Below are 16,253 nucleotides of genomic sequence, written 5' to 3'. Positions count from 1 at the left end.
AATGGATTCCTGCTCCAACATAAAACCCCAATCATCTTAGTCCCGCAGGATGAGGTCACCTTTTTGTTCTGTGTGTAGGATATGTGTCTCTTGGCTTTGCAAAACTACCGGCCAGAGTGCCACCCCTTTCTCCCACATCATCTATGATAGTAGCAGTTTTACTCCTTAACGCTGAAAACCTCATTGCTTCCAACTTACGTGTGTGTGTGGTGTGTGTGTGTTTATTAGTGTGTAAATATCAGAGGATGACTTTGCTTTTATGGATTTGTAAATGCTAATCCCTGAAAATGAGTCATTCTTGGGAGCGTGTTATCTATGCCAGCATACTGCAGGGGCCAGTGTTCTGATACTGACGTCTTTGCTGCCTCCACACTGTCACTAACACTGTTTAACTGGCATCTCACTTAAGGAGACAATGGCTTGAGATGCTCTCCTAAAGCTGCATGATTTCTCATTCTTTTCATATAAGGCATTTTGCACTGAGGAAAAAATTGTCCATCCAAGTCATTCTATTGACTAACAAAGGGCACAATTTTCTGTTTTGGAGGAAACAGACTTTACTCCCATTTACCCCATCCCTCCCTCCCTCACTCTCATCAACAAGGCAGCTACACAGAACTTATTTTCCTTTATCAAGAGCAAAAACACAGGCTCCTGGGCCTTGTTTTAAAGCTAATCCCACTGTCCTAAGAAGCCAATGCCCCAAGAGGCCCTTCTGATTGGCTCCATTCCCTGATCCTCTACCTTTCCCAGCTTAGTGATTAATTGTCCATCTTCGGTGTGATCCCAAGAGCCCCATTGTGACCCCTGGGACAGTCCTTCTCCCCAGGCTGGTCCCCAGAGGTGCTGGGAGGCAGATGTGCTCTGCCCTCACTGCTAGGACCACCACAGTCCAGTCCCACCAAAGTCATAACTCGTGCAGTTAGTAGAGGTGGGTACAACCACTGGGAAACAGCACCCCTTTCACATTAGTTTTGCCAAACAGAAAGCAGAGAGGAAATCAAAGGCCAGGAAAGTTAATTTAAAGGGGTTTGAAAAAAAAAGAAGAGGAGGAGGAGCTCCAACCACCAAAAACCGCCGGGACAGCCTGAGAAAAATGGAACTCATCAGCAGAAGGGGGCTTTTTTTCTCTGCAATGCTCGCCATTTTACTTGATGTTAAAAAAAGTTTTTGTTTTGCTTTTTCGGTTTAAACATTCATGTAAAATTTATTGAACGGTAGTGCTGTAATGTGGTTTGTGTTTTAGTGGATCTGCTGGTCAAGGATTCTTCAGACCACATACTGGTACGGGTCTGCTTTCCCCTGGTCTGGTGTAGCAAATGGGCTAAGCCATGCTAGAGAGAACGGATGGCCAAATACTGCTTTCATGTTCATCCATTTTGTTTTTTTAGCCCATCTTCTCTCTTCCTTTTTCAATTGTTCTATTCCCTGAAAACAAGAACAATCACACTTTCAGTCAAGCACTTTCATCACCATGGTTTTGTTTTAGGGGAGGGAATCTCCATTGCCTTATGGCAATGGAATAAAAGTTTGTGGTTGGTTGGTTTTCTTTCTTTTTTTTTTTTTCCAGAAATCTAGAAAATACTTTCACTGACTTTTTTCTTCTTTTAAATTGAAGAAAAAAAGTAATAGAAAAATACGATAAAGCTCTACCAAATTTTCTTCTTCTTTTTTTTTTTTTTTTTTGCGGGGGTAGAGGAAATACACATTTGTAAGCATTCTTTTTTTTTTAAAAAGGGGGGGGGGAAACCTCAAAAGTCACAGACACATAATAATCCCCATCAATTTGTGATTATTTAGAATCCAAGTCATCTTCGTGTGAGGACTTGTGGCTTGTTCTAAGTTTGGCCTGGTCTTTTGAGCCTAACATAACATCTAGCAGGACCTGACATCATGAAAATTATAATGATAATTAATTTAAGACCAATTTCATGGGAGATTTGTTTGAAGAAACCATGACCAGTTTGCAGACAAAAAAAAAAAGGTTAGATAGTATTTCCAGTGTGGTTAGCTTCCCCAGGAGTACTCATAGAGAGTGAAAATAAGAAATGCATGAGAAGTCAAGAGATACGTAATCAAATAATTGGGAAAAGGTTAAGAGAACTTTCAATGAGGGTAGAGGGAAGTCATCAACAGGAAAGGGAAGATACTAAATTAGTAAATGTTAAAAGCAATAGCATAGACTTTTTTTAAGCAACCAGTCCAATGAGCCCCAGTCACGATGGAAACAAGTTTAGTACTCTTTAGAGACAGTAAAGGGTAATCAGGGTCTCAAGCTGTCATCAGAACTCTAGAGGAAAAGTTTATTCCTTTTCTTGTAACTTAAGATAAACCACAGTTACCTGAGGCATATTACTAGGGTCAACTAGTAATAGGGAATGTCTTGATAGTCCCTAATGAGGAGCCCCTGCATCTACAAAGGAAGGGGAGCCAGCAGGCCCCATATTATTGTATAAAGCAGCTAAGTGGGTTCTTCTTTACCTTCTAGAAGTCACAATGGCTAGGAACAACACCAGGGCGGGAAGGGGTCCTGTCCCAATCACCTATCATTCTTTCACCTCCCGGGACACAGCCTGGAACTTTGAGTGATCAAGACTTGAATAAACGAACCCTGGCTGGATTGCTTTTTGGTCAAACACCATTTCCTTCTTTTATTGGAAGGAATCGCCAACAACTGCTCAATAGAGACCTCTGTTAAAGTTGGAGCAGGACCTTCCTTCCCAGAATGACCAGATCTTCTTTGTAACATGATGGCACTAGATAATCATACAGACTTCACAGGGATTAATAATCCTGGTAAGAGTCAGGAAGAGAACTTGCCCTAGAGGAAGAAGAGAAACTTTTCCTTGAGACAGAGAAAAATACTGTTTCTTCATGCTCTCTTTCACAACACTCTCCCTCCTAGGATACTGTGGGAGTGACTAACCTGAACAATCACAACTCTTTCTGTTCCCTCACTTTGAGGAGAACGTTACACATGGGCCTGAAAGTCACTGATGGCGGGAGGGACCCTGTGAACGTGGGCACACATGGGCACGGGTGCTGAATCATGACTGACTACTCATAGTGCTAAAGCATTTAGGAGATGGAATTCTTTCTGGCCACACACACTACCCAGAAGATATTCCTGCAGTTAATTATCATCCTGTGTCCCCTTTGGAGGGCCTGCAGTAGTAAAGACTGCAGGGACTTTAAGTCTGAAAAGGAGGCAGCAAGAAAGGTTTGGGCAAGGTGTCTGGAAGGTTACAGTTCTCTTCCTGAAGCCTTCCACCCAAGGCTGATTTACTCAGTCTTCTAAGGCCTCACTAAGGGCTGCTGGTTCCAGGTCAACCTGAGGCCCTGCCTCCTGGGCTGCAAAAGGAAGGAAATGTGACCCATGGAGAGCCCCAGACTGGTCCTTCTGCTCTGAACTGGTTTTACAGAAGAAGGAACTGTAGCTCTTGTGATTTCTCATTTTCCTTCTACTCTGCTCCAAGAGCTGAGGACTACTTTGAAATCAGAAGCTAGAGGTGCAAGAATAAACATTTCCTTTTGTAAGAAGAACACTTCAATTACATTTCAAATGACTATCCTTGATCCCAGATGGGGAAAAGTTCCTGCCCAAGCGCCTTTTCTGTTGACTCAGAGCAATTCAGACGTAAAGATGAAGCACATACACACCTAGCGAGCCTTTTCTTTACCTCAGGGCCCTCTTGGGCTGTCAGGCCTGCTATTTCTGCTCTGCCCTCCAAGGGCTTGGACACCCCAGGTCGGGAATGGGGAGGGGTGGCACTCACCGTCTCATCAGTGCAGATGGAGTGTACCTGGGTCCCAAACATGACTGATGTGAAGATGAGAAAAAGGAGAGCTTCAAAACACAACAAGATGAGAAGAATCACCGTGGTAGGTGGGGTGAATGAGCTGCACTCTGGAAAAGAGGGAGATGGAGAGTGGGCCTCACACACTGGCACAGGACTATTTCCACAGGGTGGTCCTGGCACGTGTCCGGGATAACAATGACATTCTCCTCGCCTCTCCTGGCACACCTCAGATACATTCCTCTACCCCTCTCTAGTGATTGTGTGCTCTGAAGTCAGAGCTCTGGACAGCCTGCCCAGGAATCTGCTGTGCGACCCTGGGCAAGTGCCTCCCCTCTGGCCTCCAGCTGCCTTACTGGCAGGGCACAGAGTAGGGCCCTGGGAGGCTTTTCTTAGTCAATCTCACACACATTCTTATTGATCCCACTCCTGTCTCGAGAGACTTCTTGTCCTGCTCCATTGATCCTGACAACTTTTCATCTGCACTTGCCTTGCCTTCCCAACTAGACTAGGGCTTCCCTGTACTCCAGTCATCAGGACCCCAATTGCTCCTGGGATCCTAGGCTCTGAGAGGGGCCCTTACTCCCCACCTTACCTGGACGAGGCCTCTGAGGCACATTCTGGCCATTTCCAAACTGTTGACGTGGCATGTGCTTATTAATACATATATTTTCTTCCCTCGTTTGTAGACTAATATCTCCTCACAGGGTTCAGCCTGCCTTACTCATGTTTATTGGTTGACTGATTTATGATCCAGCCCTTCCTGAAAAGGGGGCAGCTAGCCATCAGGATGACTCTGCCCAGAGCCAGGTTAGTGAGGACACAATATGTACTGGCTTTGTGGGACATCAACATGTATCAAGCTGTTGTGTTATATAGGATGTCTGAACCCTAATCATTATATAGAAAATACAGAGAAAAAAGCAATGAAGAAAAAGTCTCCAGAGCGTTGAGTTTCTCTTGGGAGCAGTTGATCTTTCTCTCTGGAGGGAGTCAGTATGTGGACTTCTCCTGTGAGTAGTTTATCTCCTTGGAAGTGGTTGAGAGTGTATCTAAACTCCTCAGGTGGATTGAGTGGGTTGAATGAACCCTCTCTCCCTTTCCTTGTGGCTGTCCATCTGGTTCCTGTTTGTGTTTCTTGATACTCTTGTTCTGCTGGGACTCTTACCAAACTCCTGAAGCCAACTGTCGGTGAGAACCTCTCCCTTTTGAACCCTTGATCCTGCTTACCATCCAGCCTTTTCCCCTACTCTAGATACCATCTAAAGGGGGGAAATTTTGGTTAGTGAGGTATGGTAGAAGCTGGGATCTTTAGGTTGAGAGAGTGTACAGTTAGAACAGTTACAACTTTGTGAAGAAACCTACTTAGTTTTGGTGGGAAGTTGAGTTATATCAAGTAGTCAGATTGTCCCAATCCCTTTCCCTTCCTGTCCTTACCTGAATAAACCCTGGTTTACATCATTGCGGGTATTATGCCAGTCTCTCTTGTTAGTCTTCCCAAGCCTGTGAACTTCTGATAACTGGCCCTAACAACTATCAGAAGCCTATACCACCAAGCACCCCATTTACTTAATTTTTATTTCATTAGTCACAACTAGTTAAGGGGTAAAGAAAGCTTTGCTGTAGAGAACATTCAGGGAGTCATGTTATATTCTTATAGCTACTGCTGTCCCCATAACAGTGTCATTCTACCAGCCTCTATCATGAAGATCCTATGGAACCTCTTTCCAAGGCCCATTTTTCTCCTAAACCTTATGAAAGTAAAGGCTAGACCCTCTGGATGCAACATTATCCCCACTCTCGGAACAACTACATTTGTTGTCAGATGCATTGTGTTACTTGCCATCCCTGTGGGTATATATTGCCACCCCTATTCCTTGGGTGAACAAATCCTTAGTTAGAGCAGAATCTGGTGCAGTTTCTCCACCCTTAGGCCATCTTTAGGATGTGTCCCTTCCATGCCCAGTTGATGTGTGATGCCAACTAACTTTAACATTAGTCTAAGTGCTAAAATATCACAACACATCCCAGAATCAGATGTCAGCTCTGGGCCATCTCTTGGTTAGGCTACCTGCCCTTCCTCCATGAACACTTACTGTGTGTATTCATTATACTTTTCTGTGTATTGTCTCTTTATTAGTTTGTAAGCTCCTTTGGAAGGCAGCAGTCAAGATTATCCTTTAATATGAATTCCCAACAATGGGGCCCATGTAAATTTATGAATACATGCTGCCTGACCAATGATCTTGGCCTGGGCTCTCTTGGGCTAGTATTAGCTCCCCAGAAATACTCTTAAGCACAGAAATCTCTGATCCATGTCTCTCCCTATTCATATACTGAATTGGAAATGTGGGGTCAGTGGCAATAGATGGCAATGCCTCTTCTTTTAGTGGCATAAGAACACACAGAGAAAACAGAAAACAAAATAAAGGAACAAGACATGAACAAGGGAGGATAGACAGAGAAGAACACATAATGAAAATGTTTTTTTCTAATCATATAGAAATTCTGATGTCCTTAAGAAGCCTCTGTGAAAAAAAAATCAATGACCAAAAACTGCTTGTTAATGCTTGCATATATAATAGCCAGCATTTTAAAAGGAAAAAGGAGGCCCTTACTATTCAACATTCTTATTTCTTAAGGTTTTTTTTCACATAGATTTTGAGTGTGACAAGTCCAACTGAACAAGTGTTCTTCCATTTTTTGGGTGTGTTTTTCTTTCAGAACCTGTAGGGTTCTGGAGGCTCTTCGGAGGTAGTTTCATGGTATTTGCTCTTAAATTGCTACATTTTAATAAATGTATTTTCTTTGTTCCTAACAAATGAATATGCCTACTCTTCATTAGGGAAAAATTCATCTTCCTACTAGAAAACCAAGATTTATGTTTACAATTAAGGTGAAGCTAGTCAAGAGGAAAATAAACTGCCTTACATTTGCTTATCTTATCTCATTTCAAAAAGCACATGCTTCTTCTCTACCTGTCTAAGCACTTCTCTTCCTCCCTGAGTGGGTCTTCTTGGTTTAGCACCAAACCACTGGTGAAACACTGCTCTTCTGGGCTATGCTTCCCCTGGGTGCTTTGTAAAAAATTTTATCTCAACTCATTGCTTGATTTAGCACTGAGCCTCTAAAAGCTGAATAGATTATTCTCCTATATTAAGACTGCTTTTATCTTTTTTTCTTAAAGCCCTCCTATGATTTGCAGGGAAGCTAATAAAATTAAGTAACCTCAAACTAAAACCAAACCTTCAAAGTCTGCTTTTAATCTATGTTTAAGGGAAGGAAACATTGACTAAATACTTACCTGTCCAGTCTTCTTCAAAGCAGTACAGGAAATGAAATCCCACCATGATGAGGGCATGCAGGGAAATGAGTGCTATATACATCTGCAATAAAAACATAGAAGAAATGCAACTTCAGTGGCAAGTATAAGCTGAAGAAAGCTGGTTTAAGTACTTTCAGATATGTGAGATTCTTAGGGCCAGGGGCTTTGCTCAGGAAGAATGAGGAGGAGGAGGAAATCTTTCTAAAAGGCAAGTTTGGCCTGGTGAGTCCTGATAAAGATGTAGGTGTCTGGCCACAAGTGCTGAGCAGGCAGCCTCTGACTAGCTGGTCCCTTTTTTTACTGATGTATTATGCTACAGACAGGGATTTTTAGTTTTGATCTTGTGGCTCTGGGTACAACTAGGGAAGGCACGTGAAATAAGCCATGAGGCAGGGCTGATCTGGGCACTTGATTGCTGGTTGTCAATTGGCTGTCACATTCTATGGTTCTAACAATGGAATGAGAACCTAAAAATCTCTAAGCTACTTGTGAATGAACAAAATGAATTCTTTAAATTATGTCACTTACTAGCTCAGGACAATCTATTTCCAGAGAGGTAGAAATAAAGGTCTTCCTTATATAATCTGTGGTTTTCTAAATGGCTACCTTTGACTAGCCATGGTCCCAATTACAGCATTAAAAAACAAAAACAAAAACAAAAAAACCTCCTTACCTTCTCTTAGAATCAATACTATCAGTTTTAAGTATCGAAAGTACAAATTACAAGGTGGAAGAGAGGTAAGGGCTGCTGGGCAATGGGGGTTTCCCAGGGCCACACAGAGGTGTTAACCAAATTTGAACCTAGGACCTCCTGTCTAGGTTTGGCTCTCGATCCACTGAGCCACTTAGTTTGCCCTCAATTATAGTGTTTTAAAGAGTGGTTCATTATGACCTCTCAAACATTTAGAAGATCAGTGACCCTTTTTGGAATTATTGCCTTAGGGAAGAATGAGGAACAAAATTCATAAAGCAAACTTACTGTAAACAGTACGAAGTACTTCTGGTTATTCTCTCCCACACAGTTATTAACCCAGGGACAGTGGTGATCCATCTTTCGAATGCATCTTTTACAAACACTGAAAAAGTGAATAGAACTAACCTTTAAGACTACCATTATCTTATGTGAAAGAATAAATGTAAACTAAGAGATAAAACCAAGGTACCCTCGAAACATAAGCAACAAAAATAGCTAACATTTATATAGCACTTTTAAAGTTTGCAAAATACTTTACAGATATTATCAAATTCCTTATATTCACCCTGTGAGGTTAAGTACTATGCTTAACCCCATTTTACAAGATGAAGAATCTGAAGCTAATAAGAGGTTAAATGACATGAACAAGATCACAAAGGTAGTAAGCATCTGTGACATGATTTAAACTCAGGAATTTCTGTCCCAAGGCCAATATTCTATACCACCTATCTGCCTCAAAAAAAAGGAAGACAATCCGTATTCCCTGCCATTTGCCATAATGACAATCCAGCAACATAGGTGGGTGGGTGGGAGGGCAGAGAAGTCCTTAAAAGAAGATATGATGTGACTCTTCTGGAAATAAAAGGCTTCTGATATTGTCAGTTTATGTAAGAACTTGAGTATGGCATTTAAGAAAATACAAATGAACAATTTGTTTAGTAAAGTCTATCTAGCCCCATTACTCCAAAGTCACAGGCCCAAGCCACTGTCAGCTACCACTCTTGCATACTTGAGTCTATTCTTCTCTCCCAATACTACAAAGGCTATTGGCTGTAGAAAAGCGTCTTGATTAAGGGAGCTTTGGGAAAAGGCTAATTTAGAGTTTGAAAGCTAAGGAAGTTGCAGGGGGAAAGGAGCAGCAGAGAAAACTAAATCAGAATCTAATCTATCCAAAAATGTCTTAATCCTCAACATATAATGAAGTGCACAAAAGAATTTAACCTCTTGGCTCTAAACTTTTGAGTTGCTCTAGTATCTATTTACTTTAAGTTTCTTATGCCTTTTGTAAGTAGATATTTCTAACTCATACCTTAGTCAAGGAGAAATGTCAAGATGCATAGCATCTTGATGTAAGTAGCCCAAGATTTTAACCAAGCACTCAAATTTTTCCTCCCCGGTCCTCTAAAAGGGAAAAAGTCTAAATATAGGAAGGGTATAACTTCAAAAAGAATAAAGCTAAGCTGTAGAGCCAGATAAGAAAAATAAACATACTTTAGGAGGAATAAAAAAGTAAGGATAGTAGATGAAGAACTGCTCCAAAAGACATAGAAAATGGTCTTTAGGTATAAGTAGAAATCAGGGGGGCAGCTGGGTAGCTCAGTGGATTGAGAACCAGCTAGAGACAGGAGGTACTAGGTTCAAATCTGGTCTCAGACACTTCCCAGTTATGTGACCCTGGGCAAGTCACTTGACCCCCATTGCCTACCCTTACCACTCTTCTGCCTTGGAGCCAATACACAGTATTGACTCCAAGGTGGAAGGTAAGGGTTTAAAAAAAAAAAATTAGTAGAAATCAGGACAGGTCTTCCTTCCTAGGTACAAATAGCAGGTCAAATATAGGCTTAGTTGATAAAGAGTGTGTAGCTACAAGGGAGCTCCTGGATTTTGGTTCTCAATTTCCATTATTGGTGCCATTGTTCAGTAGTAATAAAATACCTGTGAGTGCTTAGCTCTGCTATTTACTGATGGTTGGTAATGAGGACAGGGTCATGGGGTTGTATTGTATCATTTATGCCTTCATAGCCCCTAATCTCATGTTAACAAACCTATGACATACGTGACAGAGGAGGGAGGCTGCTTCTTTTCCCCCTCTCCACATGAATCTGAGGACATTCTTGCTTCCCTCACCCCTCTTCCCAGCAGTCCAAAGGAGAGTGCTTCCTCCCTCCCATCTGGGATAAGGCAGGGGGCTCACATGTGGCATTAGGGTTGCATTTTGGGCACTTTATCTCTAAAAGGTTCACCATCACTGCCCTAACCCAACATCCTTAATTTGACAATATATACCACTGAGCCACAAGTGGAGAAAGAAATACTTCAACCCAAATCTATCATCTCTATTGGAAAAACTCAAAAGCACATGATGGGTCAGCAGAAGCAACTAAATCTACTAAGAGTGGTAAAAGCCACAGTAGCAAAGAAAGTACAAAAAGAATTCAATGTAATTTAAAAGTCAGCTGAGATTGATTAAGCATCTACTAGGTAGTACACTTATTCTGGGTATCAGGAAGAATAAAACCAAAAACAGTAAAACTATATGACATTAAAGAACTTATATTCTACTGAGGGGGGATAAGGCATGGACACAAAGAAGTTGATATAAACTAATTTTGAATGGGAAAGAGAACTAACAACTTTGGGGAAGGGGGAAGATCAAGAAAGGAATTCTGTAAGAGGTGGCCCTTGGGCAGTGTCTTGAAAGAAGACAAAGATTCTATGTGGCAGAGATGAACAGGGAGTCCATTTTTGAAGTCTGGAACTGATCTATGTGACTGGAAGAAAGGTATTTTTAATCATGTCACCTACTGAAACAGTCACTCTATTTCTGAAGACACATATTGTCCTTTATTTAGAGGTTTCTAAATTACTGTTTCAGAAGGACCCACTGCAAAACATTTTCCCAAATGCTTGGTGAAACCTAGATGATGCACTTGATGCAATGTCTCTGACAGAGAATGCTTTTTCCCAAGGAGCTAATAAATACCAGTTTGGGGGAAGGCTAGATATTCTAAGGGGGACTCTCTGTTTTTCCCTGATTAATGTATAAGTGGTGACCAAAATGAAGTTTGAAAAGTACTAATGCAGATTTGGAAAAGAGAAAGACTGGGGAAATTAGGTCTTTCATAACTCAAGAATATAGTGCTTACTTATGAAACAGGAAAAATAAATGAAGGTGAGATTAAAGGATCATGCTTTTTCTTGCAAACATACATGGCAAGATTCTGGCCAATCTTACTATCAGAGGGGATAATTCCAATTTAATTAAAACTGTATTTCTATTAGGCCAATTAATCAAACAATCAATAAACTTTTAAGTGTCTGCTAATGTGCCAGGAACTGTGCTAAGGACTGGAAATGTGAAAAGACACAAAAGACAATCCCTGCCTTCAAGGAGCTCACAGTCTAATTGTGGAGACAATGAGCAAACAAATGTGTACAATCTATGTAGAGGATAAATGGGAAATAATTAAAAGAGGGTATGAGAAGAGGAGTTAGGAAAAACTTCCTACCAATAAATTAGAAATGGTGCAGCCAAGATGGCAGAGGAAAGGCAGGGGCTTGCTGAGCTCTCCCAAGGACTCCCCTCAAAATAACTTTAAAATAACACATCAAAATGAAATCTGCAATAGCAGAATCAACAAAAGGATGAGGTGAAATAATTTTCCATCCCAAGACAACTTAGGAGATCAATAGGAAAGGTCTGTTTCACTGGTGTGAGAGTGGAGTATATAGTCCAGTGAAGCCACACCCCAACAAGTCAGCAGCAGGCCTTAGGGGTGACTGAATGGGCAGTGGAGGCTGCCAGAGCTCTCAGTTTACAGATAGTTAGAGAACTGAATAACTGGTCATAAAAATATCATAGTAGATGCCTTGCTGGCACTGGGAGCAGGATTCTGTTGTATTGCCCATATGTAGTTCTGAACTGAAGTCTCAAGGTGAGTACATTTTTGGGAGCAGGGACCCTGATCATAGTTCCTGAGAGGAAAAGAGTGCTTTTAGTCACTCACAAACCAGAGCACAGGCCAAGAGGGCAGTGACCATACCTCTCTTTAGATTATACTGCCTTGGAAGAAATGAAAACTTATATACCCCTAGAACTAACTCTGAAAATAGCAGCACAAAAACCTGAAGCTTGGGACAGGCTCCCCTTTATCACAGGAGGAGAGACCAACTTTAATATAATGTAAGAAGTCAAGAAATAGGCTGGAAAAATGAGCAAAAAAAAAAAAACCCAAAAAAGGGAAACTTATCATAAAAAGTGGTTATTATGGTGAATGGAAAGATCAAAACACAAACTCAAAAGATGACGACAAAGTCAAAACAGCTATAGCCAAGTGAATTGGTCTCATGTCCAAAAAGAATTCCTAGAAGAGTTAAAAAAGGAATAATCTAAAAATCAAATAAGAGACCTAGAGGAAAAACTGGGAAGAGAAATGAGAGTAATTTAAGAAAATCATGAAAAAAGAGTCAACGGCTTATTAAAGAAGACACATTAACAATATCAAAGGAAACATCTTAAAAAAGAGAATAACCAGTGGTAAAAGAGGCACAAAAATCCCATGAAGAGAACAATTTCTTAAAAAGCAGAAATGGTCAAATGGAAATGGTGGTACACTCAGTGAAGAAAACAATTCTTTAAAAATTAGAATTGGGCAAGTGGAAGCAATTGGAAGCAAGTGGAAGGGAAGTGATTCCACAAGACATCAAGAAACAATAAAACAAAATTTTTTTAAAAATGAAAAATAACTATCTTGTTGAAAAAAACAACTGACCTGGAAAACAGATCAAGGACAGATAACTTAAGAATTGTTAAATTACTTGAAAGCCATGATCCAAAAAAACCCCTATACATCATCTTTCAAGAAATTATCACATAAAACTGCCCTAATATCCTAGAACCAGAAGATAAAACAGAAATGGAAAGAATCTATTTAACACTTCCTAAAAGAGATCCCAAAATGAAAACTCCCAGAAATATAGCCAGATTCCAGAGCTCCTAGGTCAAGGAAAAATACAAGTAGCCAGGTAAAAAAAAATTCAAATTTTTGGAGCCACAGTCAGGATAAGATAAGATATAATAGTTTCTATGTTAAAGGAGCATTGGGCTTGGAATATGACATTGTGGAACACAAATTTGCTGGGATTAGAACCAAGAAGCTATTTCAGGGGAACAAATGGATATTTAATAAAAGACTTTCAAACATTCCTGATGAAAATACCAGAGTTGAATAGAAAGTCTGACTTCAGAATACAAGACTCAAAAGAAACATGCAAAAGAAATTACAAGGGATTCAATAAGGTTAAACTGTTTACATTCTGACATGGGAAGATAATACTTGTGACTTCTAAGAACTTTATTAGGGCAATTAGAAAATGCATACATAGGCAAAGGGCATGGGTGTGACTATGATGGGATATCTAAAAAAATTAAATTAAGGGATGAGAAAGGGGGATGTATAGGGAGAAAGGGCAAAGCGAGAGGTAGGAGGCAAATAATGTTGCATAAAGAGCTATTACAATGGAGGGAAAGATGAGGTGTGGGAGGGCAATGTTTGAACCCTACTCATCTAGCTCAAAGAGGGAATGAATAACATACATAATCAACTGGATATATAAATTTATCTTACCCTACAGGGAAGAAGGGGAAGAGTAGAATAAGAAAACGTAGGAGTTGAATGAAAGGAGGGCAAATTGTAGAGGAAAAATGAAGCAGAGAGAACTGAGCAGGGGAGACCAAATGGAAGGCTACTTCAATAGTCTAGGTGAGAAGTGGTAAGGGTCTGTACATGGTAGAGGCCATATAGGTGGAGTGAAGGGGAAAGAAAATAGAGGCACTGTAAAAGTTAGAAACAACTGGATTTGACAATGGTCTGGATATGTGGAGTGAATTTGAATGAGGAGTTAAGGATGATCTCAAGATGATGAGTCTGGATGACTGGGAGGACAGTGGTACCCTGGATAGCATCAGGGAAGTTTTGGGGAAAAGATAACAGTTCTCTTTTGGACATATAAGAGTTTGACTATACCTATGGATATCCAATTCAAGATGTCTACAAAGTAGCTAGTGATGTCGGACTGGCACTCGGGAAAAAAAATTTGGGTTCCATAGATGGGTGATCTAAAAGTGTAGTTTTAATTCATTAAAATTTGACTTCTTGAAAAAAAAGAAAAGAAAAAAAACACCCTTACCTTATACCTTAGAATCAAGTGTCTGAAGCTGGATTTGAACCCAGACATTTCTGTTCCTAGGCCTGGCTCCCAAATCACTGAGCCATCTAGCTACTCTCTAAAACATTACTTTTAAAGCTAAAAACCACATTAAGACTTTTGGAACACCTTGAATAAATCTGGGAGTTCTCTGTACAGATATGAGAGTTGAACCCCATGGGAATTCACACAGATGCCCCCCCCACACACACACACAGTGGCACACAACAAGTACAAAGAAGGCCAGCATTTAATTTTGTATAAACAAAGAGTAAATAAGTCTCTTGTCAAGTTGGATCCACAGCGCTGACTGTCTAGGAGGCTGGTGGTTTTGGCTTTTTAATCGAAGGCCGTGCTTTCATTTGCTCCAAACTGTTGGCCAACAAGACAGATTATATCATTCAGAATTGAGTAGCTATCAAAGAGCATTCTTTGCAGAATGAATAAGTGATGTGCACCATCACTCTGGCTCATCTGAATCAGTGACTCCTGTTTTGACTGAGCTGTTTTGTTTCCTAGAGCTTAGCAACATCTCATTTCATTCATACTCTGAGGAGGCCTGGAGGTGGGCAGGGAAGAAAATGCTAGCTGCTGGTGGTGACAGAATGCTAGGGAGGGAAGAAAAAGGAAGGCCTCTAGTTATCTCAATGTCTTCATTCAGTAAATATAACTTTTCAGTTTTTGCCTTTAAAAACAGCACACTCTTGTATCCCCAAACCTTTCCTACTATGTAAGAGAAAAATAAAATTAAATGATCCTACAAGAAATGCAATCTATGTTCTAATATGGTCTTTGAAACTGCTACTGGCCAAGTTAACAATGACTAATCCAGGCTGGTAGGAAAGAATGTGAGAGTTTATTATAATTTTTACTTGTATATTAGCTAAAGGAAGCATGTGATGGTATCCTTTTAGTTATTTCCCTCATATTTATTTTTATTAATTATACACATGTCATTGTAACAGCAGACTTATCCTCTGCATCTATTGTTGCTCATGTTTAAGAAGCTGTGATTTCATTGAAGCAGAATGTCTCCTTTAAATGCCATAGTATAAGATCATCATCAAAAGTTCCTATAACCAAAAGAATTCCTCAATAGGTGATCCCCTTCTGCATAAGACTAGCTTAGCTGGTACTCATATAATAGGACTGGCTTCCCATCTTACTCTCAAAGCATTTCCAGCTTCAAAGGACCTGCTGGAGCTTGTCCTCTCATTCTATCACCCTCAAGAACTCAGGGACCATTTCTAGGCCATGATCAAGCACCTGAGGAATGTAAAGTGAAGTTCAGCTGTCCCTGTGGGACTTAACACTCTACATGACATGCTAGGGTTGGGGTGAGGGTTTAGGTAGGGGACTACAAAATTATTGGATGGAAAGTTAGGTCTGGCCAGAGCAGGATAGAAATGCAAACACACACTCTTTAAGTTCTCCTTTTTAAGAAAGAGACATGATTCATCACAATACTCATTTTGGCAGAGGCAAATTTCATTTCTTAATAATGCTTATAGGAAAGTTTGCCATTCAAACTTGAGAATGGGAGGAAAAGGCTTCCTTGGTATAGCACCTGGGTCACAGAAACAAGTGCTACAGGATTTCTGGGCTAACTGATAAAGAAAACTACAGTGCAATCTCCCACTTTGATGCCTCCATATTCACTAAGTTTTTAAGTGCAGACTAGGTGCTAAGAAACATTTCTTCCCACTTCCCTCCTCTTAAGAGTACTGACTCCAGGCTCAGTGCAGGTCCCCTCTCCTCTGAGAAGCAGTCCTCCATTTCTTCAATCATTAGTAATGTTTCCTTCTAACTATCTTGTAGCATGAACTTTGGGTGAACATGCTGGCATGTTCAGGCTGTCTATACTGCCTCCCTTTGTCTGTGCATCTCCTGTACTCTGCTCTGCACAAAGTGGGCACTGAAGACATGATGGATGAACTGAACTGACATTTCCAACATTTCTCCTTAGCCAAGTAATTAGTTCACCTTGGACTAACAAAAGAATGATAGATGGCACCTTCAAACCTTCAGATTCCTTCCTAACATCATTCTCTCAAGCCCCCTGATTTTATTACACACACACATACTGTATGTGCCTACTATATGCAAGGCACTGTACTATGCACTTTTTATAAATACTGTCTCATTTTATCCTCACAACAACCCTGGATGGTAGGTGTTATTATTATCTCCATTTTACAGTTGAAGAAACTGAGGAAAACAGAAATTAAGT

General features: G+C 40.5%; 1 protein-coding gene across 3 annotated transcripts in view; it reads right to left on the bottom strand.

Moving 5' to 3' along the window:
• Positions 1 to 16,253, bottom strand: part of ZDHHC3 (zinc finger DHHC-type palmitoyltransferase 3) — a 77,845-nt gene that overhangs the window by 12,636 nt on the left and 48,956 nt on the right. For 2 of the 3 annotated variants that reach the window (XM_044679387.1, XM_044679388.1), the window contains 4 exons: positions 8,102 to 8,198; positions 7,102 to 7,183; positions 3,777 to 3,907; positions 1,180 to 1,428 (listed from right to left, as the gene is read on the bottom strand). In XM_044679387.1, the coding sequence (XP_044535322.1) occupies positions 1,270 to 1,428; positions 3,777 to 3,907; positions 7,102 to 7,183; positions 8,102 to 8,198 (469 nt within the window). In that variant the 3' untranslated portion in view covers positions 1,180 to 1,269. Of the gene's footprint in view, positions 1 to 1,179; positions 1,429 to 3,776; positions 3,908 to 7,101; positions 7,184 to 8,101; positions 8,199 to 16,253 lie in introns of those variants that run through there. The other variant, XM_044679386.1, reaches the window with a different exon arrangement.

The sequence above is a fragment of the Gracilinanus agilis genome, chromosome 5, assembly GCF_016433145.1.
Source record: "Gracilinanus agilis isolate LMUSP501 chromosome 5, AgileGrace, whole genome shotgun sequence".
Taxonomy (NCBI): domain Eukaryota; kingdom Metazoa; phylum Chordata; class Mammalia; order Didelphimorphia; family Didelphidae; genus Gracilinanus; species Gracilinanus agilis.
The sequence above is the reverse complement of the archived record's forward strand: the minus strand, read 5'-3'. Positions and strand labels throughout refer to the sequence as shown.